This window comes from Neophocaena asiaeorientalis, unplaced genomic scaffold (genome assembly GCF_003031525.2).
Source record: "Neophocaena asiaeorientalis asiaeorientalis breed wild unplaced genomic scaffold, Neophocaena_asiaeorientalis_V1.1 scaffold43, whole genome shotgun sequence".
In the NCBI taxonomy this organism is placed as follows: Eukaryota; Metazoa; Chordata; class Mammalia; order Artiodactyla; family Phocoenidae; genus Neophocaena; species Neophocaena asiaeorientalis.
The window spans coordinates 7,232,590-7,260,349 of record NW_020173674.1 but is presented as its reverse complement, the minus strand read 5'-3'; the positions used below and the strand labels follow the sequence as shown (position 1 = coordinate 7,260,349).

Genomic DNA, 27,760 nt, shown 5'->3' with positions numbered 1-27,760 from the left:
GGGCCTCAGTTTCCCTGCTGGTCACTGAGGAGTAGCTCTGGTGGTCTCTGAGTTGACATCTAAGGTTGCCATTATGCGTCCCATCCTAACCCACCCACCACCAAGAGCAGTTGGTGGTTTTGCCATCCCCACCATCCCTATCTCCTGTTCACCCTCTGACAACCAAGAGCCAGGAAGAGGGAAGGTTTCATCTGGGGCTTGTCACTCCCTTCAAGTGTCTGCACCGGTGGGGCCCTGAGCTGTTGCCTCAGAAGTTTGAGAGGGTCCTGTGGTCGTGCCCTTTCCTAGCATCAGGAGAGACGGGGACACACTCAAAGAAAACTGGAGTGGGAGAGGGTTAGGATAAAGGGTGGGGATGGGAGCTGAAGAATGAGGGCTAGGGTCAGAGGTCAGCCACAGGCCTCAGGGTGGCTGCTGCGCCCTCCAGGGCCACCACCAGGATGCTGAGCTGCCTCCGCACCTCAGCCCAGGCTGCAGATCTGGGGCCTGTGTTCATGGCCTTGGAGCAGGCATTGGACAGGCCCGGGAACGTGGCTACAGAGCCGGTGCGGGGTGCCCAGAGCACATGGCTGACAGGAGAAATGGGGGAGGATAGGACCATTCAGGGGCCAGAAGAGAGGGGAGCTTCAGCCCGGAACAGCTCCTGTATACAGCTAGGCACAAAAGCCCCTCTCCACTGGTGGTGGGAAGAGATGCAGGTTCTAGTCCCAGGGTGACCTTCACCGATTTGCCTCCCATCCTTTAAGCCTGACTCCCCAGCTGTCTCAAGGGACTGGGTTGTTCTCTAAAGGCCAGCAAAACTGACATTTTCGCCCCTCCAGCGGGTGCCCATTGCCCAGCCTCACTGCACCTCGAAGAGCTTCAGGATAGGTTCACCTGTAGTAGCGTTCCTCTGGGAAGGCTCGCGAGTTCAGGAAGGTCCGTTCCAAGAGCATCAGCTGGTCATTGAGCATCCGCACCTGTAGGGGGCTGGAGGTGACAGGGCGCTCTGGTCACCCTACAGCCAGCAGCCCAGCTGCCAGCCTGCATCCCGCCCTGGATGCCGCCCTCCCAGACACCTGCTTGCAGCCCTTGCTCACTCGGGGGTGCCCTTCTGCAGTGCTGATACGTGTTGGCCCAACACCGTGGCTGCCTCCTCAAACTTCTCCACTGCGGTCACCAGAGGTCCTGTGGGGAACAGCCAGCATCTTAGCCCTGGGGGTGCAGGGCTCCCCATTCCTCAATGTTGGGGGGGGCTCCGTACCCAGGCTGATGTTGTGCTGCTCCAACAGGCCACCAAGGTCCTGCTGGGCAGCCTGCAGGAGGCTGCGGAGGGTCTCGCTGTAGTCACTGACATTAAGAGGCAGGAAGAGGCTGTCACTGAGCCGGAGAAGCACACTGCCCACGGTCCGGGCCACGGCCTGATGGCTGCTGAAGCCTTGCAAGAAGCGCAACAAGGCCGGGGCTCAGTCTTCAGCCCATCCTCCTCCAGCCTCAGAATGCCCCTTGCCCTCGTCCTCACCAGGGTCCACAAACTTGTCCACGTAATCAAAGGTGTCAAAGGCTGTGTGGTAGGTAGGGTAGATCCGTGCTGAGGTCTTACCCTGGGGGAACAAGACCCAGAGGTGACAAGCTTGGGATGGGAAGTGGAAGGAAGTGTACAATGTAGAGACATTATTTCAATTCAATTGTCACCACATCTGTGAGGAAGGTTCTAGGATTCCTACTTTACAGAGGTGGAAGCAGGCTCAGAGAGGTTAAGTAACCTTCCTGACATCACACAGCTAATAAGTGGCAAAGCTGGGTCAGGTGCCAGTTTCCCGTTTCACATGAAGGAGAAGAACCTGGGGTTTGCAGTCAGACAAGAGGATTCAAATCCCAACTCCACCACTCAAGAGTGGTGTAGCCATGGAGGGGTGAAAGGGCCTTTTGGAGCATCAAACAGGGAGACAGGTTGGGCACTCTGCATCCCTTATCTCACTTTACCCTCAGACCACCCCTGGTTTATACTGTTATTTAAGCGATTCTGAGATAAACATTTTAAGATCTCTGGAATCAGGATGCTTCTTACAGTCAGTGTCATCCTGCAACTACTTGACAGTGCTTTTTTCCCTCCTGAAGAGTGCGTATCATAACAGTGCATCTTATACTCAGCTGTACCTTAAATTTGATAACATAGATGAGGGTGAACATGCTCAAGAGAGGTAAAGAAACTTGGCTGAGGTAGCACAGCTAATGAGTGATGGAACCGGATTCAGTTTGCACTGGAGCGGCCCGAAGGAGAGGAGGGGGCTGGTGGAGCAAGGAACCGGGATGGGGGACGGAGGGGTGTCCGCTTACCCGGTCATAGGTGTAGGCGATGTCCATGGAGGAGATGCCCAGGAAGTGAATGAAGGGTGCGTAGTCGCTGCCCGCACCCAGAGTGCCCAGGCTGCGGGAAGGAAGATGTTTAGGCTGCAGGGCGCTGGGCCAGCTCACCAGCCCGGAGTCCACATCCCGGCCCTGGGCTCACCTGGGGACCAGGCCGTACACCGGGCTGCTACGGTTGGAATATCGGATCCAGTTGTCATAGATGCTGAGACTGCTGGGGCCTGGTGCGCGGATCTGAGCGGAGGGGGATCTAGTCTCGGGGCTGGCCCCGCCCCAGGCCCCACGACCAGGCTGGTCCTCCTCTCTGCCCACCCAAGTTTCCAGCCCACGCACAGTCCTGAGGGTCCTACAAGGCCCACCCCCCACAGCCTCAGTCCCACCCCCAGCCCTTCTAATAAGTACCAGCTCCAGCTCCGCCTACCCCGTGTAGCCCCGCCCCGCCCGTCCTCCTCCCAGCCCAGCTCCCAGCCCCTCCCATTTCCACCTGTTTGGCTGCAGAGAAGATGACGCTTTGGACCGGGGGCGTCCCCTGCGCCCTCAGGGTGGCATTGGCTGTGAGGGGATCCGAGAAAGACTCTATTCGGGCCCCGCCCTTTCGTTTCCCTCCTCCCCGAGTAAGCCCAGCCGCCCCTCATACCAAACACCGAGATGTCCACGTTGATGTAGGCTACGGCGCGCTCCTGCAGCTTGCTGAAGGACTCCTGCAGGTGGGTGGGACCCCGTCAGCCCCGCGCTGCCCTGCCCCGGAAACCCCCTCGAGCGGCGAGCTGCGGGGCTCGCTCACCTCCGTGAACTCTGTGGAGCCGATGAGCCCAAACTCCTCTGCCCCCCAGCTCGCAAACACGATGGATCTTCGGGGACGCCAGGTGCCTGGGGAGGGGGATAAAGGGCTGGAGGGCAAGATTCCTCGGATCCTGGGGTGGCTTAGGGGGAAGGCTGGGGATGTGGAGAGGAGGGAGGGCTGGAACGGGCCGGGCACAGGCGACTGGAGGTAGGTCCTGGCATCTCCCTGGCCAAGCCTTCCCTGAGGCTCCATCCTCCTTTTACCAGCGCCCCTCCGCTTCTGTGACAGCCCCCAACATTGACGCCAACACCGATCTCCCTCCGTCAGGTGGTACCTTCTGCCAGAATGCCCTATCCACCTCTTCTCTCTGGCTATGCTGATTAGAGGTCCCCCAACTCTCTCCATGCATCCTATGCAAAACTCTCCCCTAATCATCTTCACTTGGCGATGATACATTCACATTCTCCTTAGAGCGTTATCCACATTGAGCCAATCCTTACAACACGTCGTGAGGGACAGACTATGACTCTCTCCATTGAGGAAACTGAGCCATAGAGAAGTTTAATGACTTGCCAGGATTACACAGCTGGTAGGCAGCAGAGCCAGGGTTCAAATCCAAGGCCTGGCTCCAGAATCCAGGGGCTTAACCAATGCCCCACATTGCTTCTCATAGCCTCCCGCAGCCTGGCTTCCATCTCCAGTCTCTGTGCCCTCGCTGCTCTTGCCACAGGCCTCAGCCACCTCCTGGAAGCCTCCGAGGTCCTTGCTTGACCCCCTCACCGCCTTCAGGTCCCCCCTCCCCCTCCACGGCGCTATGGGCTCCTGGCTGTGCTCCCGTCTCTGGATGCAACTCAGTCCCCTTTGATCATTCCTCATCTTTTTGTTTTAAACCAAAAATTTTAAGTATAGGGACTTCCCTGGTGGCCCAGTGGTTAAGACTCCGCGCTCCCAAGGTAGGGGGCCTGGGTTCGATACCTGGTCAGGGAACTAGATCCTGCATACCGCAACTAAAAGATACTGCGTGCCACAACTAAGACCCGGTGCAGCCAAATAAATAAAATTTTTAAAAATTTATTTATTTATTTATTTATTTTTGACTGTGTTGGGTCTTCATTGCTGTGCGCGGGGTTTCTCTAGTTGCAGCGAGCAGGGGCTACTCTTTGCTGCAGTGCGCAGGCTTCTCATTGCAGTGACTTCTCTTATTGCAGAGCACGGGCTATAGGCGCGCGGGCTTCAGTCGTTGTGGCTCGCGGGCTCTAGAGTGCAGGCTCAGTAGTTGTGGCGCACGGGCTTAGTCGCTCCGCGGCCCGGGGATCTTCCCGGACCAGGGCTCTAACCTGTGTCCCCTGCATTGGCAGGCAGATTCTTTTTTTTTTTTTTTTTTTGGGTTCACGGGCCTCTCACTGTTGTGGCCTCTCCCGTTGCGGAGCACAGGCTCCGGACGTGCAGGCTCAGAGGCCGTGGCTCACGGGCCTAGCCGCTCCGCGGCATGTGGGATATTCCCAGACCGGGGCAGAAGCCCCCGTCCCCTGCATCAGCAGGCAGACTCTCAACCACTGCGCCACCAGGGAAGCCCGGCAGGCAGATTCTTAACCACTGTGCCACCAAGGAAGCCCTAAAAAAAAATTTTTAAGTATAAAATGATTACATGCTTGCAATGAAAAATTCTCATTTTTTTCTGCCAAAAATGCATAAGATGAATCTAATCAGACAAACCCAAATTGAGGGACAGTCAACAAATGAAATATCAGGATCATGAAAGAAAGAACAGCTAAGAAACTATTACAAATGACCCATGCAACTACTACATGTGCAACGTGTGATCCTGGATTGGTTCTTGGACCAGAAATTTCTTTTGCTCTAAAAGTTATTGGAACAGGGGCTTCCCTGGTGGTACAGTGGTTAAGAACCTGCCTGCCGGGTTTCCCTGGTGACGCAGTGGTTAAGAATCCGCCTGCCAATGCAGGGGACATGGGTTCAAGCCCTGGTCTGGGAAGATCCCACATGCCTTGGAGCGACTAAGCCCATGCGTCACAACTACTGAGCCTGCACTCTAGAGCCCGCGAGCCACAACTACTGAGCCCATGTGCCACAATTACTGAAGCCCGTGCACCTAGAGCCCTTGCTCCACAACAAGAGAAGCCACCGCAATGAGAAGCCCACACACCGCAACAAAGAGTAGCCCCCACTCGCGGCAACCAGAGAAAGCCCGCGCGCAGCAACGAAGACCCAATGCAGCCAAAAAAGTAAAATAAAATAAATAAAGTACTTTGCCCATTTAAAAACAAAAGTTTTCAGAACAATTGGCAAAATTGTTAATTTCCTGATTCTGAGCATTGCACTGTGGTTATGAAAGAAAATGTCCTTATTTTTAGGAAATATCCAGCTCTGCCACCTGGTCCAGCAGCTCCTTCCCACATGCTGTGCCCTCCACCTGGATCTCCACCCCTACCGCTCCCAGAACTGCCGCCTCCCTGCACTCTGGCTTGCATCTGGAAAGCCTCGTAGATATTTTTCCTTATAGCACGTTTCACAGTTGTCATTACAGCATGAACTCTGGTGTTCACTGGGGGATGTCCAGTGCCTAGAACTGGCCTGGCACATAGTAGCCATGGGGGACATATTTGTTGAGTTGACGATTGTCTGTCACCCCTGCCTCAATTGGGCTGAGACTCCCTGAGGGCAGAGCCTGGGCACTGCCTCGCTCGAGGCCACATCTGGCCTCGCTTCATTGGAGGGGCCCAGGAAACCCTCAGAAGGTGTTGCACAAGTTCCCTGCACCACACTGGGCTACTCGAGCGAGGCCAGGGCTGGTGTCCATGCGTGTCTGCCCCCAGGGCCCTCAAGCTTCGCCCAAGTGGGGACTGGAGAATGAGAGAGAGGAGCGGGGACAGGACGCCCAAAAGCTCGGGGAGGACTGAGCTGGAGGCGACCTCCTGGGGAGAGAGTCCCTGGACCAGGGGAGCAGGATCCGCTCACCCTTCTTCAGCAGAGTCCCCAGGACGCGGGAGAGCTCCAGGAGGACAGCAGTGCCACTGCTGGGGTCCACGGCCCCGTGAACCCAGCTGTCCCGGTGGTTTCCATACAGCACATAGCGGTCTGGCGGGAGGAGCAGAGTCAGACGCCCAAGTGGAGGAGCGAGGGTGGGCGGGGCAGCCAGGCTGGGCAGAGGGGGCGTGGTCAGGGGCGCTCAGAGCAGGGCCGGGTCCTGGGGGCGCAGGGAACAGTGAGGCGGCGCTCACCAGGCTCCACGGCCCCGCGGATGATCCCCAGGACGTTGGAGGAGTTCCGCAGCTCCAGGCGGTTGTAGACACTCACGTTCACCTGGCTGGGGGAGCGTAGGGGTATTAGGAGTCTTCCCCTCCACCAAAGTAGGAGAAACTGAGGCCCAGAGCAGGAAGGGGACCTGGCAAGATCACTTGCCTGGAAATACCAGGAGAGACAGCGAGGCTAGAGCCCAGCTCTTCTGATTCCAATTCTCCTTTATACTCACTCACTTATTGGATACCTAGTGTATGGCAGCAGCGTACCAGGCTCTGGGCGATGACTGAGACAGACATGGACCCCACCCTTGTGGGGCCTCCCTCTCCTGAGGGAGGCAGACCCCAAGGAAGTGAACAACTGCAGGCAGTGAAGGGGCTTGGGAGGACACCGACAAGGTACCTGGTGGCAGGTGGGGAGGTTAGTGCAGGCCAGGAATGACAGAGCGTAAGGAAGGATGTTCCTATCAGCAGGAACAGCAAGTGCAGAGGCCCTGATGTGGGAAGGAGCTGGGTGTGTTCAAGAGAGGGGGCGGCTGGAGAATGGAGGTCCAAGATGAGGTGGGGGGGGACCCCACAGGGCCTTGTGAGGCACGCAGCTGTTTCACAGGCTTCCCCAAAGACAAGACAGATACTCTGGAATCAGGGAGGGGTTGGGAGACAGGAGAAAGGGAAAGGCCAGGCCTTGAAGTGAGCACTGAGGAAACCAGGGTCAAGGAAGCATAACAAGGGAAGAGAAGGGGAGCGTTGGGAGAGGAGGGGGCCCCATCTCACCTGCCTGCTGGGAAGATACCATCAGAACGGAAGCCGGGCCCCAGCTTGTAGTCACAGCCCAGGGCTCCCTGCCAGGCAGCCGGGGCTGAGGCTCCCTGCAAGTTGCTGGGGAGGAGGGGGAGGCCCATCAGAGCAAATATGGGTGCCGGGGTTGAAGTTTGGGGGCCACTGGAGAGTGGGAAGGAGACCCCAGGGCAAAAGCTCACCAGAGAAGGACTTCTGCATCCTTGAAGCCAATGGGCTGAGTGGGAATTGGGGGAAATCCGGAGGCATTGTCAGAGTCCAGGCGGAAGGAGGAGGGGTTGGCTGGAAGGTAAGGAGTCAGGGGGTCCCCAAAATACTCAAAGTAGGAGCCTCGCTCCACCCCCGAGGGAGGAAGGCCCCAGGAATGCGGGAAGGTCTCGTTCGGCAAGCTTTTCCCGTCGTTGATATCTGCAGGGTCCGTGTACACCAGCACCCCAGACACCCCATACTTGGCAGCATTCACAGCCTGCAGAAGGCAGAGGAGGCTGTGTTTAGGGAGGGGCGAGAAGGGGGCACATCTTGTTCCTCTTCCTCCTTCCCTCACTGTGGAAGCCAGGACAGATCTGTCTTCTCACCGGCAAGATGATACTTAACGCAAGTCATTTGTCGCAGTGCTGCTTGAGGCAGCAAAAGACTGTTGCGCCTAGGCAATGGCTCATCGATGGGGTCATGAAATAGACGGAGGTGCCCTACAGTGGAGTACTATACAGCTGTGTAAAAGGAGGATGTGCTCCTAAACCCATGTTCGTATAAACACTGTTCATAGTAGCCGAAAGGGGGAAACAGCCCAACCGTCCATCACTGATGAATGGATAAGGAAAACCTAGTATATAACATGCAAAGGAATATTACCGATTCTTAAAAAGGAGTGAACTTCTGATACATCAATGAACTTTGAAAACATTATGCTGAGTGAAATAAGCCAGACACAAAAGGACAAATATCACATGATTCCTCTTACGTGAGGTACCTAGATGAGGCAAATTCATAGAGACAGAAAGTCAAATAGAGGTTACCAGGGGCTGCAGAGGGAGAATGGGGGCGTTCGTGTTTAATGGGTACAGAGTTTCATCTGGAACCGTGAAAGCATTCTGGAAATGGTTAGTAATGATGGTTGTGCAATATTGTGAATATCCTGGATGCCATTGCGTTGTACACTTTAAAAATGGTTAACCTGGTAAACTGGTAAAATGTATGTTACATATATTTTAGGACAGTAAAAACAAAACAGTACATTAAAAAAAAAAAAAGATCAAGGACAGAGTTTATGTACCAATTGAGAATGATCTCCAGGACGTATTAAGGTGAAAAAAGCATAGCTCAGAACAGTATATTTATGCTACTTTTATATAAAAGGAGAAAGAAGTAAGAATATATCTTCATACGTTCTTCTTCCCAAAGAAACTCTGGATACATATCCCATAAACAAACAAACAAGCTACCTTTTTGGAGGATGGCATTATGAGAAAACTTTTTCACTCTATACATTTTTTTTAAAACTGGAAGTTTCATAATCTGTATAATTCCACCACGCCTGTTCGCCTTTCTTCTCTTTTCTTTCCATTTTTTTACCCCCAGCTCTTATCATGGGCACTTCTTTCATTTAGTTATTTATTTTACTGCTTTTTAAATTGTGATAAAGTACACATAACATGAAATTTACTATCTTAACCATTTTAAAGCATACAGTTCAGTGGCATTAAGTATATTCCTATTACTGTGCTACCATCACCTCCATTCACCTCCAGAACTCTCTTCATTTTGCAGATTTGAAACTCTGGACCCACTAAAGACTAACTCCCTAGTCCCTGCTCCCACTCTATACCTTTTTATATTTAAAATAAATAAGTAAGTAAACATTTAAGAAAACACAAACATGTAACCCTCAGTCAAAATTTTGTGTTGAGGGCTTCCCTGGTGGCGCAGTGGTTGAGAGTCCGCCTGCCGATGCGGGGGACATGGGTTCGTGCCCTGGTCCGGGAAGATCCCACATGCCGCGGAGCGGCTGGGCCCGTGAGCCATGGCCGCTGAGCCTGCGCGTCCGGAGCCTGTGCTCCACAATGGGAGAGACCACAACAGTGAGAGGCCCGCGTACCACAAAAAAAAAAAAAAATTGTGTTGAAAAGAAGCAAGTTGTGGAGGAAGGGACAACAGGAGGGATTTAAGTCGAATGTTCAGAAGAACTACGTCACAGGAGGACTTAGACTTCCAGAATATACCAAAGCTGAAAAATGTGCCCAATTCCTTTATTTCCCAAGGCTCAGGGAGGTTAGGGGAGATATCCAAGGTCACACAGCACCTAAGTGTTCTTTGGGCCAATCAATGGGCTAGAGCCTGGCTGGGCAGAGTGCCAAAGCAGGCCATTGGTGGGTAGAAGGAGTCCTTCACCCTCTTCTGCCCCGAGCCCAGGGCTTGGCCTACCCTTCAGCCCTGCTCCATCCCCTTCCCCACACATCCTCCTGTCCACTGGGGGCTGCTGCTTACCTTAGCCCTGCGCCCTACACCCCCATAGCGGGTCAGGACGATGCTATCTTGGAGTTTGATGCCCTGTTGGTATAGCTCCATGAAGTCTTCTTCCGAGCCCCGGTTAGCATAGACGAGGAGGCCCTGTTCCCCAGAGAAGGTGACCCTTAGAGCCAGGCCCAGGAAAGAAGGGGAAAGGCTGAGTGGCAGGATGAAGGATTTAGATTCTGTCCCCCAACCTCGCCTAGAGCTTATAAGCTCCCCAAGACAAAGTCACACCTGGTTTGCTCTGTGTCCAGGTACCCTGTATCAGGCCTGGCTTTGAGCAGGGCCCATTAGTGTTTGTTGAATGACTAAGTGATGGGCAAAAGGAGTCGTAGTGGAGTGTGGAAGCAAGTAAATTCTGGGTGGGGCTGAGCCCCAGTTGAGGCACTTTTCTTCAACTGCCCGTGGGTCAGGATGGGAGCAGCTGGGGTAGAAGCCAGCGGGAGCTGGGCCATGGCAGTGGGGAGGGGGTGTCCCAGGCCCACCTGAGGGGTTCCGGGGGGAGCATAGGCAGCATATGGTGGCACCACATTGGGGTCCCCCTGCTCCCCAGTCAGGTTCTCTTCACTTCGTTGGGAGGAGAAGAGGATGCCCCCAGCAGGACCCACTGTGGAGAGAGGGCAGTGTCCGGGCTGGGCCAGCAGCTCCCCCGGCCCACAGGCCTCCCCAGGCCAGAGCAGGACCTCACCAACATCCACACGGTTGGGCTGCTTCTGGCTGGGGAAGGACAGCAGCACTTCGTACTCAGAGGTCCCGGCTGAGTCCAGGCCCGACTCCGGGTCCTGCCAGCGCTGCAGTAGCAGCTGCACCAGCACCTCATCCCGGGAGCTGGTGGCCAGGTGCGGCTCCTTGGAGAGTTCTCTGCAGGGTGGGCCCAGGGTCAGGGAGGAGCCTCTGGCAAACAGGAGGGGCACATGGGCAGGCCTCTCACCTAAGGTTCTCCCGGATCCTGTCGGCATCGAGCTGTCCCATGACAGCCTCAAGGATCTCCAGGTCCAGGTCCTGGGAGGCTGAGGCACTGGGGGCTGGCAGGTCAGTCCCCTTGGGGATGGCGAAGTGGCCCAGGATGATCCCCAGCCCCAAGAGGGCAGCGGCCCCCAGCACCCCTCCAAGCACCTTCACGCACTGCATCTTGTGGAGTCTTGGCCAGCTGGTGTGGCTCCTTATAGATGGGGTGTCGGGTCCAGTTAACCATTACCTAATAGGTGGCCCTGCCCTTTGGCCACTAGCTGGCAGGGAGAGTAAGGGAGTGTCCTGCAGGAAGGGCCAGGAGCTCTTCACATCCAGCTCGATTTCTGCAACATTCACTTGGAAGAGACCTCCAAGGGGCATCAAATCCATACCTGGACGCTGAGGCTTGGAGAGGGACAAAGTTTCACTCACGGTCTCCCAATAGGAGAGGCCAAGGTAGGACTGGAACTCAGCCCCTGTCTCCAGAGTGGGGCTGGGCCTGCTGCCCACCATCTCTGCCTCTGTTTCCCTGGTGTCATTCCAGCTCCAGCGCATCCAGCCCTGGCTACTTGATTGGGTTTTAAGTTCAAATCCCATCCTTTGCTAGACGTAAGTTGTGTGACCTTAGGCAATTCACTTAGCTTCCCTGAGCCTGTTTTCTTAGCTGTGAAATGGATAATAGAAACTAGTTCACAAAACTGTGGTGCTGTTTTCATTAAACAAGGCCACATCTGTAAAAATGTCTAGCGTGGTGTCGAGCCCATAGTAGGAACTCAGTACATTTTAGCCACTCCTGCCTCATCTGACGCCTTAAAATGCTAAGCCTAGAGCTAAGGGAAAAAGAGGGACTCAGAAGAATTCTCTGTAACTATCCTGCAGGGGTCCCAGTTTATGGGAGAAAGTGGGACTCTTAGAAAAGGAGACTGGGCACTTCCCTGGTGGCGCAGTGGTTAAGAGTCCGCCTGCCAACGCAGGGGACACGGGTTTGAGCCCTGGTCCGGGAAGATCCCACATGCCGCGTAGCAACTAAGTCCGTAAGCCACAGCTACTGAGCCTGTGCTCTAGAGCCCACGAGCTACAACTACCGAGCCTGTGTGCCACAGCTACTGAAGCCTGTGTGCCTCGAGCCCGTGCTCTGCAACAAGAGAAGCCACCGCAATGAGAAACCCGCGCACGGCAACGAAGAGTAGCCCCCGCTCGCTGCAACTAGAGAAAGCCCGCGTGCTGCCACAAAAACACAGCGCAGCCAAAAAGTAAATTAAATTAAAAAAGAAAAGAAAGGAAGACTGTTCTAGAGGACAGAGCCGGAGAAGCACACTTTCTTGACAAGCTGACCTCCATCCCCTGACCCTACCAGGAATCCATCCATCTATTCATTCATCCATCCATTCATTTATTCACTCCTTCACTCCTACCTGCAAGCACCTTTCATTTATTCAGCCCTATGCCACATCCATGCCAGGCCCTGGGGAAGCCAAGGTGCCCAGGGACTCAAGTCTGGCAGGGGAGTCAGATAGGCTTTGGGTTCAACCATGTGGTAAGCGCCCCTATAGAGGGAGGACCAACATGCTCCCAGTGGAGAGAATGACAAATTCTGTCCAGAAGGGAACACTTGAGGGGAATCTTCCAAGGATGAGAAGGCATTCAGCGTGCAGAGAAGGCAAGGGGCAGGCCATCCTTACAGATGGCCTGGCATGTATAAGGGCTGAGAGGGAGAGAGAGCCACCAAGTACTCGCTATAAGCCTCTTTCAGACTTCATAGACAGCCAGGCAGGGGTGGGAAGGTCCCTGGGGCTCAAGTGTGACTCCTTCCACCTGCCATGGCCTATCCTGCCTTGGGATTCTGCCCAGCCAGGCTGCAACCCATTGGTTTTGTTTGTTTGTTGTTTAAATATTTATTTATTTGGCTACATTGGGTCCTAGTTGCGGTGCATGGGCTTCTCCAGTTGCAGCATGCGGGCTCTCTAGTTGTGGCGTGTGGGCTCCAGAGTGCGCAGGCTCAGTAGTTGTGGCGTGCGGGCTTAGTTCCCCCTCAGAATGTGGGCTCTTACTTCCCCAACCAGGGATAGAACCCGCATCCCCTGCACTGGAAAGCGGATTCTTAACCACTGGACCACCAGGGACGTCCCCAGGCTGCAACCCATTGATTGGCCCAAAGATGCCTGGAAATCTGGGGGAGCTGGGCACGGTAGACTTTGTGTGTGCACGTGTGTGTGTGTGTGTGTGTGTGTGTGTGTGTGTGTGTGTGTGTGTGATTTCACAGAACCCTCTCAGAGCAGCCCCCTTCCTACTGCTCACAGCCCCATTCACCTGCACCACCGTACCCACGTCCCCTTGTGCTGGTTGGGAGGGTTAGCGTGTTAGAGTGGCGGGACTAAGGGTAGGGTATAGTGTGATCAGGGACTTCAGGAAGGTGCACCAGAAAGCCACAGTCCTTGGAGAGCTGATTATGAGCACCCAGAATATAATATTATCAGAAGGCCATCCGTGTGGGAAGCACACACATTCCTTATGAGGGCACAGGGGGACAGCCACCACCAGGCAGCCAGCCAGACACCAAGGTCAGCTGATAAGCTGAGGAACAGACATGGTGATGACACCATGAGGCAGCAGCTCCATGGTCCTGCCCCACCCTCTCCTGGAAGGAACATGTGAAGCCACAGACATGACATCTGGACAAGAGCGTGTGACATCTGAGTGGGTGACACCGGAGAGCTCCGGCTCAGGCTGTTGGAGTCAGCTGATGTCTATGCTGCTGTAGGCACCAGACAATAACTCGATCAATCTTTTTTCCCCTTCTTGGACGGGAAGATCGTATGGCCCCTCCCTGAACATTTTGGACTGTGAGTGTTGATGGAAATCCCTTCAGGGAGCTAATGCATTTGATTTCCTTTTTATCTTCCCACCTCGCTCGCTCCATCACTCGGACTTGGAGAGTTCTTCCACCCCTCCAGGACGGCCAGTCCATTGGTGCTAGCTCCTTTCCACTCTCCCTCACCTCCCAAGTGTGCTTTCCTCCCTCCTGGCCCAGCCTGAGTCCCTTGCAAACCCTCTCCACCCCCTTGATCCTCTCTGTTTTGGTCACATTCACTGGAAAACCCCTGACCTGGTTACATCCGCCCCTCCACCTACTCTGAACCTGCACCCTTGACCCTGAATATGCCTGTGGAGTCAGATGACCTCACTCATCTCGCTTTAAGTTTACGATCCTAGACCTCGAACATGTCCTCGGTACTGCCCGGCAGTCCTACCATCCTTCCCCGGTCCACGCTCCCACTAGGACTCCTAGATGGCGGTTGCACATCCCCTCCTCTCTTCTCAAGCCTCCAACACATTCTCCTCCACCCTCACGCTCAGCTGATGACCGTGCTTCCTACTTCACTGAGAAAATCAGAGGGAACGTCACCGTGATGTGTGATCCACACCCCTGTCCAAGGCAGCCTCTCCCCTGTGCAGAGCCCACCCCCTCGCTGCTCAAGGATGTGGCCCCACAAGTCTCCCTGCCTTTAGTGGATCACTTCCATCCACCTAAAGCCCCTGTTTATGGTGTTTAACACCATCTTTAAAAAAAAATCTCTCAATTCCACTTGCTCCTCTAGTAACCGTCCCATTTTTCTGTCCCCTTTTATGATAAAACTCCTCGGAGGAGTGGACCATGCTGGTCTCCAGATCCTTTCCTCCTATTCTTTTTTTTTTAATTTATTTATTAATTAATTTATTTTTGCCTGTGTTGGGTCTTCGTTGCTGTGCACGGGCTTTCTCTAGTTGCGGCGAGCGGGGGCTGCTCTTCATCGTGGTGCTCGGGCTTCTCATTGCTGTGGCTTCTCTTGCTGCAGCGCACGGGCTCTAGGCGCACGGGCTTCAGTAGTTGTGGCATGCAGCCTCTAGAGCGCAGGCTCAGTAGTTGTGGCGCATGGGCTTAGGTGGTCCGCGGCGTGTGGGAGCCTCCCGGACCAGGGCTCAAACCCGTGTCCCCTGCATTGGCAGGCGGATTCTTAACCACTGTGCCACCAGGTAAGCCCTCCCATTCTTTCTAGAGGCCACTCCATTCAGGCTTTACTCCACTAAAATTACTCTTGAAAATGTCCACTTTGCTCCATGTGTGCTGGATCCAGTGGTCAGTTCTGTCCTCTCTTCTTACTTGACCCAGCAGCAGCGCTGGTCACAGCTGATCCATCGTCCCTGGATCGCTTCTCTAGCTACACCCATTTCCCAGGCCATCTCCTGACTGTAAATTCCATTGTGTCCCCTCCCTCAGGTCCTCCACATCTCTGCTCAAATGTCACTTCTGCACGAGTGCCACTTTCTCTGAATTGTGTTCCTTCTCTTCCCTCAGGCTTCCTCTCCGTCTCCAGCTTCATTTTTCTCCATTGCATCTATCACTATCTGACATTAATTATTCCTTGTCTCCCCTTCTAGAATGTAAGCTCTACTGGGGCCTGGATCTTTGTTTTATTTGTCGCTGAATCTCCAGAACCAAGAGCAGTGCCTGGCATGTAGGAGGCGCTCAATAAATACTTGTAGAATGGATGAAAAACTGACCCAAACGAGCTCAGTTCCTCCACCACCCTGGGCATTCGTACAGCTGTCTGATATTTAAGGAGTGTCCAGGGCAACCACAAGGGAGAAAAAAGGTGGGCACAGAACTCCTGGGAAACAGACCCCATCAGAACAAGCCTCAGCGGATTGCTGAGCCAGCCGTGGGTGGGATCCTGCATAGCACAGGGGCTGTGGGATTTAACAGACCTCTACGGCAGGATCTTTCTGAAGGATGATTCCCCTGGATGGAGGGTGACGCTGCCAGGCTGCAGGATAGGGGCCACCTTCTCGGGCAGGAATAGCAGGACCTTTAGGCTGGGCAGGAGTGGGGAGCCTGCTGGGAGCCTCTAGAGGTACCCCAACCCACTTCCACTGGGCCTCTGAAGCCAGTCGGAGGTTTGGGTAGATCCACTGGAGGTTGGCTTCAGAAGAGAGATGGGACCATGCGGACACAAGAGGCTGATTTGCCAACCTGGCCCCAGCGTCTTGATGGCATAGAGGCTGGAAGATCTGGGCACAGCTTGTGACGAACACAGTAGCCTGCTTTGACTAGTAGTTCTGGGGGAAATGTGTGTCTGTGTGTGAATTAAAATACCTGGTAATGCCCTGGGGCCCACACAGCTTTGCCTTGGGACTTCCCCTTGAGAAGGGCTTCCTGACTGGGCTGCAGGATTGCAGGGACGTGGCATCAACAGGAGTGGTTGTAGGGACTGAGCTCGGGGCAATGCTGGGGCCCTGGGCTGCTGGGCTGTGGCCAGGATGCATTTGGGACATCTGTCAGCACTTCTGTGGTTTAGACATAACTGGGGAGTGGGCTCTGTAACCGTCTCCATTTCCTGCAGCCAAGCAGCATGGATGTCGCCACATGTGCTTGCTTTCCCAGGCTGAGATGCTGGAGGCGTTCAGAAAAAACTCTTAAAATAAAAAATAAATCGTGGATTATTTATACAGCAATAAAAGAACAAACTACATTTACGTACTCTCACCTGTAGCAACATGGATGAATCTCACAAACATAAAGATGCACAAATGAAGCCCGACACGAAAGATAATATATTGTAGAATTCCATTTATGTGAAGAGTCAACTCATATGAATTTATATGAAGTATATTAGTTATAGACTGTTGCAGGAGGACGTGACCGCCAGTTGACCCGTGAGCTGGACCGGGGCAATTGGGCGCTCCTCGCCCCTCCCCTGTCTTCAGAATGTCCGCTCTGCCCCACAGTTCCCACACTAGGAGCTGTTTTAAGGATGCTGCCTTGAGAGAGTAAGGTGGTATTGAGACCATCTGGACTGAATACCTGACCAAGCCCAGTTAAAGCCTCTATATAAATCTTCAGGATTCTGGCAGGCGGATGCAGGGATCTACTGGTCTTTTGGAGCCCAAGATAAGCCTTTTACATAAGTTCCTTTGCTTATCAAAACTACCGCCTATCTTGCCAAGGGTGGGGGGTAGGTGGAGAAGGGATGGATAGGCGTATGGGATTAGCAGATGCAAACTATTATTATATATAGAATGGATAAACAACAACGTCCTACTCTATAGCACAGGACCTATATTCAATATCCTGTGATAAAACCAGCCTAAGGCAGACACTCCCCGCTGTCCAGGTTATAACCTGGTGCCAGCAGAGACTTCCCAGGGAAGACAGAGCTGTTCCAATTATGTATGTCTTCTGTAGAGGGGATTACTGAGACAGGAAAGAAAAGTGCAAGAATTGGTCGCTGGTGCTACATGGTGGCAGCTTTGACATTTCTCTGGCTTCTACTTTATTTTTTAAATATTTACGATTCTCACCTGCCCTAATCCAATATTTATAAAAGAGGCAGTCTAGAGAAAAAAAAATATATATATATATCTCCTGTAATAAACCATATGGAAAAGAATATGAAAAAGAATATATATATGTGTAACTGAATCACTTTGTTGTATAGAAATTAACACAGCATTGTAAAACAACTATACTTCATAAAATAAATTTTTAAAAATATGCCACCTATCAAATGGGAGCGTGCTGATGACTGTATCTTGGTGATAGAAGCCCTTAAGTGCTTACATTGATTTAATCATTTAGCTGTTGGTCCAGCTATGCCCCTCAATCTCAGTATCAGATGATTCCCATCAGGAAAATAGCAAGATGGCTGTACAGCTGGGTCACTGGTTGGCTAGGCCACTGGTCAAGAGCCAATCAGGGAGATGCCCTGGAGCCATCCAGGGGAGGAGGGTAGGGTCTTGGGAGAGGAGAGGAGCTCAGCTCAGCCTAAAGCTGTGACCAAATCAAACCTTCACTAATCAAGTGTGTCATCAGTTTTTGGCCTGGGCAAGGTCCCACGGGTCTGTTATAAGTCAAACCAGGTCTGACAAGGGGCCACAAACCTGGATTTCCATCCTCTTGGCTAGTGTCCCCCCTGTAGTGGGTATAAGGCAGAAAGATGGTCACAGTTCTTTCCGTGTCATATTAGAGGATTCTGCCCAGTAAATAATACCACCCTTAGGGTTAATGGGGCTTTGCAAAAAATTGCCCTATAGCATATTGACTGATTTTGTATCTGATTTAGCAATCTTATTTCAGGATTCCTTCCATTTTTCCCCCTTGAATATATATATATATGTATAATGTGTGCCACTTTCTTTTATCCTCCTTTAAAGTGGCTTTGTCATCTTGCTGGCTCTGTCGTCTCCCTCATTAGGGAGTTAAAAAAAAAAATCGAAAGCACATTCCTTGTCTAGTTGTATAGGAGTTATTTCTAAGTTTTGAATATTCTACCTATACATTCTCTGTGTGTCTCTGTCTCTCTCTCTCGTTACATCAGTAATCAGGGGATGCTTAGAAAGCCTCCCTGGGGTTGGACAGAGTCTGAGGGCAGCAAGGCTGATGGGCGCAAGCCTTGAGGGCCTGTCGGTGGCCAGGGCACAGTGACCACGGCTGGACACTCAGGCCTATGGATGGGGTGGGGGTGGGACCTATGACCCAGGACAGGGAGAGCCCCATTGGTGAAGGGAAGCAGGTCTCAAGGGAGGCCCCAGGAGGCCCTGGTTGAAGGTGGGAGTGGGAATTCAAATTCCAGAAGCACCTCCAGGCCTGAAGCATGTTGCGTGTTGGGCCCTTGGGAAGCTTTCACTAGCCCCTCCCCCATGACTTGAGTGACAAAGAGGAAGAGACTTACCCAAGGCCATAGTGTGGGAAGTGGCTCTTCCCACCCCTCCCTAGTCTTCTGCCCTTTGGAGTTAGACCTGGGGCTTCCAGTCCTCCCCAGGAGAGGGTGTGGCCCCCTTCCAGTCCCACTCCAGGGCTTATCACAGGGGCATTGACCTTGAGGCTGATAAGAGCCAGACCTGGAGCCTCCTGGGGGTGGGGGCAGCTCAGGGCCAAGGGAGGTGGTGGACGACGGCCTAGGGCCCACAGACAGGCAGGGGAGCCATGGATCAGCTGCGGAAACGTTTACTGCTGGGACTTGGAGAGGAGTGGCCAGAATGGCTTCCCAAGGAGATGTCCTATCTCCAGCCTTGGGCCTGGTTAGGGCTGACATTGGTTTCCATTGTCACGGGCAGTGTCAGGCTGCAGGATGACCAGTTCTGCCTTCTGGGAGCCGGCTCGCTGCAGGCAAGGGGAGCCAGGTGAGCAACGCTGGGAAAATGTGTCCTCTCTCCCCACCCACGAGTAGGTGGAGGCCCGGGTACCTGGAACAGTGCCCCGTCTTGGGCGGCCTGGGCTCCCTCCTGGGTGGCCTTCCCTTCCTCCAGGATGGCCTTCTCTCCCTTCAGGATGGCCTTTGCTTCCTCCTTCAGGCTCTCATACAAGGAGTTGGGCTGGAACAAAGAGTTGCAGGGTAGCTGACGCCAGGCAGGACTGCCTGCCACGTGCCCGCACGGGAGCTGGGCTGGGAGGCAGGGAGGAGGCACAGCAAAAGAAGGGGGTCCTGGGCTGAGGTCTCACCAGGTCTTGCAGCTTCTCCCCCAGCGCCAGGTTGTCTGCTTGGATAGTGCTCAGAGACTCCCGAAGCCTAGGGTTGAAAGCGAGACCCCCGTCAGGCCCCAGACTCTTGTCCTAGGCAGTGCCCCACACCCACAAAACACAGCTCTTGCATGAGCTGCGTGGCCCAGCACAGCCAGGAGCCCAGGGTTTCACCAGCAGCCGTGTCTCTGGCAAAACTACAGGCAGGGAGGGAATTGTTCTCCCCATGTGACTTGCAGCAGGGGACCCAGCGAGGGTCTTCTCCAGCGAGGGAAAACCAGGCTGCTTCATCGCATATGCTAGGCTGGAAAGCCTCTAAGGCAGCCTCGGGCTAGCTGCCCATCCCTCTGAGCAGCAGTGGGGGCAGTGGCAGGGCTCTGTGTGGAACTAGCCCTGCCTGAGCGTGCAGGCCAGCTGTGTATGAATAAAAGCGCTGACCGCTCAGATCCATGGCTCTGGGAGCCACGTGCAGCCCTGGGGAAAGGACTGTCACACTCCCCCCACCCCAAGACCTCTGTCTCCAGGTGGAGATCGGACCCTGGCATTGCCACTGACAGGCAAGCGGCCATGGGACTCTGCAGACCTAAGCTCCAGAGCCAGACATCCAGAGAACAGACCCCCACCCACACCCCCCGCCTTCTCCACAGACCAAACTACCCCTCAAGTCCTTGGATAATTAAAGATGGCGGTCTTGGGACTTCCCTGGTGGTCCAGTGGTTAAGAACCCACCTGCCAATGCAGGGAACACAGGTTCGATCCCTGGTCCGGGAAGATCCCGCATGCTGTGGAGCGACTAAGCCTGTGCGCCACAACTACTGAGCCTGCGCTCTAGAGCCCACGAGCCACAACTACTGAGCCCGCATGCTGCAACTACTGAAGCCCACTTGCCTAGAGCCTGTGCTCCGCAACGAAGAGTAGCCCCTGCTCGCCGCAACTAGAGAAAGCCCGCGTGCAGCAATGAAGACCCAACACAGCCATAAATAAATAAATATATTAATTAATTAATTAAAAAACAACAACCAATACCTATTAAAACAAAAAAGAGAGATGGCCGTCCCTTACAGGTAGCTTCATAGACTGCCCACTAACTAGGCATGTAGGCACATTGATGGGAAAGAGCTGTGGCCCCCACTCCCATGGGGCAGGTCATGTTCACATACAAGGACACTGATGCTTGGGAGGGAAGGGACCTATTGGCCAGCAAGCGGGTCACCCAGAGTAGAACAGAGAGAAGACAAGGGAAGGAAGAGGGTCAAGTGAAGGTGCCAACCCACAGCTGTCAAGCTCCAGGCCCTGACCTCCATCGGGCAAGGCCCTGTCACCCTCCTGTCCCCACCTGCCTCTGCCCAGCTCACCTCATGCAAACATTCTGCAAACAGCTCATTTCCTTGGAGGTCCGCTGGGGGCCCCAGTCTTCCTTATCCAGGAACTGGCACTCCTGGGTCTCCAAGTCCCTGGGTGGGTGCATAATGAGGGTTGGACCAGAATCTGGAGGCTGGGGAGGGTGGGGTGGGCAGAGAGGGGAACCAAGCCCGAGGCCCAGGCTTCTTCAGTCCTGTGTGGGCCACACCCCCTGAACCCCACCCCGGGCTGAGTCCCAGCCCAGGTCTGAATGCTGATGGCGGGGGAGCAGTACACTGTGCCCGCCTCCCCCCCCGCAGCCTCACGCACGTTCACGCGGCCTCACTCTGCAGGGTCTTTTGTGGGCTCTGCTGTGCTCAGGAGCGTAAACAGGAACGTGACGGTGGCTTCCTGTTGCAGGTCCAGCTTCTGCTCTGAAGAATCTGAAGAAGGTGGCTTTGGCAGAGAGGGTGCCCTGGTGACTGAAGTGGCATGAGGCTGGCAGCCCAAGAACCGGGGTCCTCCCACACCCAACAGCAAGACGGTGGAGTGCAATGGCCGGGTGTTCAGATCTCCATCCAGGCAGGAGGAGAATTTCTCTAGCCCTCCTGCCACCCCGGCCCTCTGCCTTGGGAGGTCCTGTCACCTCTGTGCCCTGCTCCCTGGAGACCTGAGGGTCTTCTGGCTGCTGCTCCCCAGAAGGCTGCGGCAGTGGCTTCTCCTTGGGCTTGGAGCGGGCTCTTTGTCCACCCGCGGAAGACTGAGGGAGACGGAAACTTGGTTGGTGAGCCACGCCCACCATCCCGCTGGCCTCCCCTTTCCAGCCTCCCCTGGTTTTCTTGGGGCGGCCTCCAGCCTCGAGAACCTCCACCACCAGCTCTGTCCAGTAAACCAGATCCCTCAAAGTTTGGGTTGCTAGATTTAGCAAGTAAAAATAGGACACCCAGTGAAATGTGAATTTCAGAATAAATAGTGAGTCATATTTTTCAAGCATAAGTATATCCCAAACATTGCACAGACCATAGTTATACTTTAAAAAGTATTTGTTTTCCATCTGAAATTAAAATTTCACTGGGGTGTCCTATGCTGTGCTTTCTTTCTTTCTTATTTTTTTTTTCGTCACACCGTGCAGCTTGTGGGATCTTATTTCCCTGACCAGGGACTGAACCCAGGCCCTTGGCAGTGAAAGCATCCAGTCCTAACCACTGGACCACCAGGGAATTCCCTGGGGTGTCCTGTGTCTTATCTGGCAACCCTACTAAAGCTACATGTTGACAGTATTTTGTAAAAATGAATTTCTGCAAATGCAAGGTGTCAGGGTAGGAGGTGGGGGATAGAACGGCACTATTTAAAGGGATTCTATAGAAGCTTATAGGAAAGTGGAGACTCCCTCCCATTTTTGCTGCAGAAATCATTTATCAGTCGGGCATTGAGAAGGAAATAGTGTGGCATTCAAGACCCTGAACTATGGACACCCTTGTTTGTAACCCACCTACTATTCCACCGTCCTTGAACAAGCCTCTGCTCAGACTTGGCCAGGAGCTTCCCGTCCCAACACCATCCCAAATGTCCCCACCACCGTGCTCTCACCCACACTGTTCCCCCCGTCCCATTCCCTCCCGCCCTGGTAATCTGAACCTGGTCCACTCTTTTATCTGCTGAGCAAAGATGGCGCCTCCCCCGGGACCCCCTCAGATCCGTGGTGGAGCCGGAGCTGGGCTGAGCCTGAGGAGGCTTCTGTCTCTATGAGGTGGTGTAAGATGTCCCACCAAGCAGGCTTGAAACAGCAGCTTCTCCCCGAGTCACAGAAAGCCTTAAGTCAACAAATGGACTCGTCATCATTTTTCGCTCTCCAATTTTTCAGAATCTTGTACATTTGCTGGCCAAAATGTGAAGGACAATCCAGCTGGAGAACAAATGGTGATCTCAGACGCATCTTTCTTTACACTGAGCTCCACCTGGGCTTCAGAAAGGCCTGTGGGTTGTGGCAGGAATTCTATGCCGTGTGCTCTCTGCATTACATCGAACCTTTCCAGATGGCGCCTGAAATACCACAGTCCTGTGCATGTGATGTAAACAGAATCTCATTGGCTGGCAGTGCCCGCAGAGGGCCTGTTACCCCGGGGACTCGCTGTGCCACAGGGTAGACCGATTCTTGGAAGCAGGAAGCTCTGCCACCGGGTTTGATCTGTCCCAAAGGGATGCCGGCAATGTACAAGATCTGCAAAACTAGCCAGACCCTTGCCCTGGTAACTTTGCTTTGGAAACTAGGCCTGAAGAAACAACTCCAAAGGAAATAAAAATAATTCACATGGAGGTCCACGGTAGCCGATTTACACCGTGAAGAAAAACTGGAACCTGCCTAAAGGGCCCAAATATAAGAAAAGGTAAGTAAACGATGACTTATGAACATGATAGAATACAATCCGCTTTGAAGTTAATAGTCCCCAGTAAACACTGGTCGACCAGCCACTGTCTGTGGGACAAGCCTCGGGCTGGGCCCTGAGAACACACTGATAGATGACTGTGACCCGGTTCTGCCCAGGAGAAGCCCCCAGGGATGAAGAGGTGGCCCAGGCTCCCAGGTGACCACAGGGCAAGGACATGTGCCATCCAGAGGCCTGTACAGAAAACCTTGACCAAGAGAGGAGGGAGCCACTTGGCTTAGGAGCACCAGAAAGACTCCACCGAGGGGTGCTGCTTGATCTACGAGTCGAGTCAGCCAGAGAAGGAAGAAGGGCAAGCCAGAAGAGGGAATGGTTTGGGCAGGACGGTGCCAACAGGCATGGTGCGTCCAGGCGTGGGGTGCTCCCGCTAACTCCCAGGGTGAGCAGGCCTGGGCTGTGGCCCCCCAGGTGACAAGGAGGCATGGGAGGCCTTTGAGTGTTTGTCTGTGTGGGTTGTTTGGGCCGTAGCTGAGAGGATGGATGGGAGGAGGAGACCCTGGGGGCAGAAGCCCAGGGTCTTGGGGGTGAAGGAGAGGGGCACGCACAACTGCTGCCCATGACAAGTATCTACACTGTGTTAATACCAGGGAAGGCGAGCATGGTCTGTACGTGCTACGTACCAATGCACCACACAAGGCTGCCAAATAAAATACAGGATGCCTGGTTAAATCTGAGCGCCATATAAACAGTGAGATTTGTTTTAGTATGATCATGTCCCAAACATTGCATGGCACGCACTTGTACTGCAAAATTACTCCTTGTTTATCGGATTTGGGACATGCTTATGCTAAACAAAAATTCATCGTTTATCTGACATTCAAATTTAACCAGGCATCCTGTATATTTTTATTTGTTACATCTGGCAACTCTAACACCATGCCCACCTGTTGGTACCCATCAGAGGAAACTGGGAGGCACGAACAGCTTCCTGGTTACCAGTTAGTAACCGGGAAGGATTGGAGAGGTGGATGACTGGAGATCTAGGTGTGTATCTGAACAATTAGAGATACAGGAAGTTGTAATAAGATAGGGAGTCGAGAGTCACTAGTTCTTTGACTTCCCTCTGTGCCCCCACCGGCCTTCAGCCTGGCTGTCTAACAGCTGACTGTACGCAAGCTCTCTCCCCGCAGTCCATGGAGCTCTTCCCCAGAGAATGCCTGGGGTTCCCTTGGTGTCCCCTCAGGGTCCCGCTGGCCAAGCTCAGACAGGTGCTTAATTCAGATTTAGAGAGAAGACAGCTCAGAGCTGAAAATCCATAAACCCAGGTTCAAGTCCTGCTCTGCCGTTCAAAGGTGGGGCAGCCCCAGGCACTAGGCTCAGTTTCCTAGCCTCTAAAATGGGTATTCAACTCCACAAATATTTACAGAGCCCTGATTTTGTTCAAGGCCCTGCTCTGAATGTGGGGAGGATACAAAAAGGAATTTCCTCCTTTAAGGAGTCAGTCATGGACTGAGTACAAGAATACTAGCAGTCAGTTATTACACTCTACCAGGTGCTGTGCATGTGACCATCAGCCTGGAAAACAATCCCCAGAGCAATTCTGTAATAGAGGTAGAATTAGCCCCACTTGGGACTGCCCTGGTGGCGTAGCGGTTAAGAATCCGCCTGTCAATGCAGGGGACATGGGTTTGATCCCTTGTCCAGGAAGACCCCACATGCCGCGGAGCAACTAAGCCCATGCACCACAACTACTGAGCCTGCACTCTAGAGCCTGCGAGCCACAGCTACTGAGCCCACGCGCCACAACTACTGAAGCCCACACGCCTAGGGCCTGTGCTCTGCAACAAGAGAAGCCACCACAATAAGAAGCCCGCGCACCACAACGAAGACCCAATGCAGCCAAAAAGAAATAAAGATTTAGCCCCACTTTTCATAAGAGAAAAGTGAGGCTTGAAGAAGCTAAGTGACTTGCCTATAATCTCAGAAGAGTCAAAGCCAGGGTTCAGACCCAGGGCTACCCGGGCCTCCACCCGATAGCTGTCAGAGAGTTTGACAACTTGCCAGCCAGGAGATGGAAATACGTGAGGGGAAGGCAGCCTGCTTGAAGCCCGTATGTTGGGAGGACCACCCGGGCCTTGGGCCAAGGCCTCACCTGAAGGTTGGCGGTTGCAGGGGCTCAGGACTCAGGCTGAGGAGGCGAGGGCCGTGGTTCGGGTAGGGAGCTGTCCTGTGGAAGAGGGAGGGTGCAGTCCACTCCCAGGGCCGTGGGGGTCAGTGTGAGCCCTGGGGCTGGAGCCAGCATTCATGCTGGGGGAGGCAGAGGCCCCATGCCCGAGTGCAGACCACCCAGGGGCCACTGCTCCTGACTCCACCTGCACCTCTCTCTCCTCCAGGGCACCCAGAAGCTCTCAGCCCCCAGCTCCTACAGGAGGGTGTGAGCTGCTGTGGACCAGGCTGGAGGGAAACCACCACCCGTATTCATCCATGATGCGCCCGGATGCTGGGGGGACAGAGACAGATACGATTCTGCCCCCACCCTCGGAGCTAAGACTACCGTGTAAATGTGTGTGCCCCACAGATAGACTTGAGCTTACAGGAGCTGTGAGAGAGGTCTGGAAGTTAGAATGGAGGGAGTGGTCAGGTCTCCCTGAAAACAGCTACTGTTCACCGAGTACGTATCACGTACTAAGCACTGTACCTGTATCCTTTCCTCTCTCACCGAAACCCCATGAGGTGGGGACAGGTATCCCCCACTTTTCCAAAGTTCACTTTATGCCAGTCACTTTTACAAAAGACCTAACCTTAGCACCTGTTTTTGCTAATCGAAAGAAATCTGAGGACAATTTTCATTTTTAGGAAAAAAGCGAAAATAGCTTCCAGCATCAGTTTTGCAGTGTGCCGGTACAGAGGCAGCTCACACCCCGAGCAGCCAGAGTGGCCCCGCCAAGCTCCTCCACCGGGAACTACACTTGACATCTCAGCATTGTGAGCATCTGTGCTTTAACCTCGATTTATGTTGTGTATCTGTTAGCAAGCTGTTGTGACCTAAGGTAAATTGCGTCTTTGCTTACGCCATTTCGGCTTACAAAAGGTTCACAGGAATGCTCTACTTTCAGATAGCGGGGAAACCTGTACTATTATTGTTCCCATTTTACAGATAAGGAAACTGAGGCACAGAGAAATTAATTAACTTGCCTGGGGTCTCACATCTAGAAACTGGCAGCGCCAGGATCCAAAGTCCATTGAACTCTGGAATCTGTGCTGTTACCCACCATGCTGTCGCTGCAGAAGGGACAGGCAGGTAGGAAAGACTGAGCAGAGGTGACGTTTGAGCCAAAGCCAAACCTAATCAAGTCAGGACTCAGCAGGTGAGACAGGATTGGGAAGAGTAGGTGAGGCAGAGAGCAGTCTGAGCAAAGGCTGGGAGGGAGGACCTTCCAGCAGCTCAGGGTCTGCACTGGTTCCGTGGGCCTTAGACTGGAGATGTGGCCACCAGCCTCACCCTGGAGTCCTCATGAGCCCTGCCAAGCAGTCTGGAGCAACAGGGCTCTGGGTTGCAAACAAGAGAAAACAACATTGGTTAATTTGAGCAAAAAAGGACTTTATTGGAAGGATACTAGGGAGTCACGGAACTCATAGAACAGACTCAAAGGGCAGGAAGTATGGGATGCTGGCTGCCAGGACCACGTGAGGACCTTGCCACAGGAGCCAACTGTAGTGTTCTGCCATCTCCACACTGGACAGCGGAGGCCCAGGGCTGCCGCTGGACACGTGAGGCCACCACCTCACTGAATCCTCAATTATCCTTCCTTCTCTTCCTTGTCCTCGTTCCAAGTCCTCATGCAAAACCTGATTGGCTGAGCTCAGGTGAGATGCCTATGTCCTGGTTGCTGGGATCACGGGGAGCAAGTGCCTGGCCTCTTCATGCCCATGGAGGGAAGTGGCGTCTTGCAGTCAGGGCATTTGTAGAGGTTGAGACCGGGCAGCCAAAACCCAATAACCATCCATTACATGACTGCACGGACAATGGGAAGTCGCCAAAGGGTTTTTTTTTTTAATTTATTGTGGCAAAGTACATAACATTTACCATTTTAAGTGTACAGTTCAGTAGCATTAAGCACACTCGCATTGCTGTGCAATCACCATCATCCATCTCCAGAACGTTTTCATCTTCCCAAAGTGAAATTCTGTCCCCGTTAAACAAGAACTCCCCATTCCCCCCTGCCCCAGTCCCTGGCGCCTACCATCCTACTTTCTGTCCTGATGCATTTGACTGTTTCAGGTATCTCATATAAATGGAGTCATACAATATTTGTCCTTTTGTGTCTCATTTCACTTAGCATGTTTTCAAGGTTCATCCATGTTGTAGCATGTGGCAGAACATCATTCCTTTTGAAGGCTGAATATTCTATTGTACCTCTATGTTGCATTTTGTTTACCCATTCATCCATTGATGGATATTTGTGTTATTTCCACCTTTTGGCAATTGTAAATAATGCTGCTGTGAACATGGGTGTACAAATATCTTAAGACCCTGCTTTCAATTCTTTTGGGTATCGTACCCAGAAATGAATTGTATCAAAGGGTTTTAAGCAGGGGAGAAACAGCATATTTTTGTCTCCTAGAAAACTCATTCTGGCCGCAGTGTGGACAGTTTGTAGAGGTGAGAGTAAAGGGAAGAAGACCCACTAGGCCAGAGCAACTGTCCAGTGGCCATGGGGATGGAGGGATGTTGAGGGTGGGGCTGATGGGATGGGGTAAAGGAGAGGGTAGAGCTGCAGAGGACCCCCAGTTTCCTGGCTTGTGCTCGGGCCAGCTGGTGGTGTTGCTATCAGGGGGAGCACAGGAAAAGGCAAGCTGGCGGATGAGCTGAATTTGCGATGAC

At 53.3% G+C, this 27,760-nt stretch overlaps 2 protein-coding genes across 2 annotated transcripts; both read right to left on the bottom strand.

Annotated features, from left to right (window-relative positions):
- Positions 1-382: 382 nt before the first annotated feature.
- NAALADL1 (N-acetylated alpha-linked acidic dipeptidase like 1) lies at positions 383-10,830 on the bottom strand. Its single transcript, XM_024749554.1, has 18 exons — positions 10,631-10,830; positions 10,388-10,560; positions 10,185-10,306; positions 9,676-9,798; positions 7,374-7,657; positions 7,168-7,272; positions 6,376-6,461; positions 6,113-6,232; positions 3,134-3,219; positions 2,987-3,050; positions 2,834-2,901; positions 2,492-2,583; positions 2,320-2,410; positions 1,502-1,583; positions 1,244-1,417; positions 1,080-1,167; positions 877-969; positions 383-569 (listed from the first exon to the last, which is right to left on the bottom strand). The coding sequence occupies exons 1-18, from the start codon at positions 10,828-10,830 to the stop codon at positions 383-385; spliced, it is 2,238 nt and encodes a 745-aa protein (XP_024605322.1).
- A 5,301-nt stretch (positions 10,831-16,131) lies between these two features.
- LOC112401983 (uncharacterized) lies at positions 16,132-25,951 on the bottom strand. Its single transcript, XM_024748512.1, is given in 9 exon segments — positions 16,132-18,801; positions 18,804-19,002; positions 19,130-19,196; positions 20,503-20,601; positions 20,835-20,944; positions 21,135-21,367; positions 24,848-24,912; positions 25,028-25,102; positions 25,947-25,951. Coding segments are annotated over 9 exon segments (945 nt in total). The 3' UTR covers positions 16,132-18,709.
- Between the last annotated feature and the right edge of the window lie 1,809 nt (positions 25,952-27,760).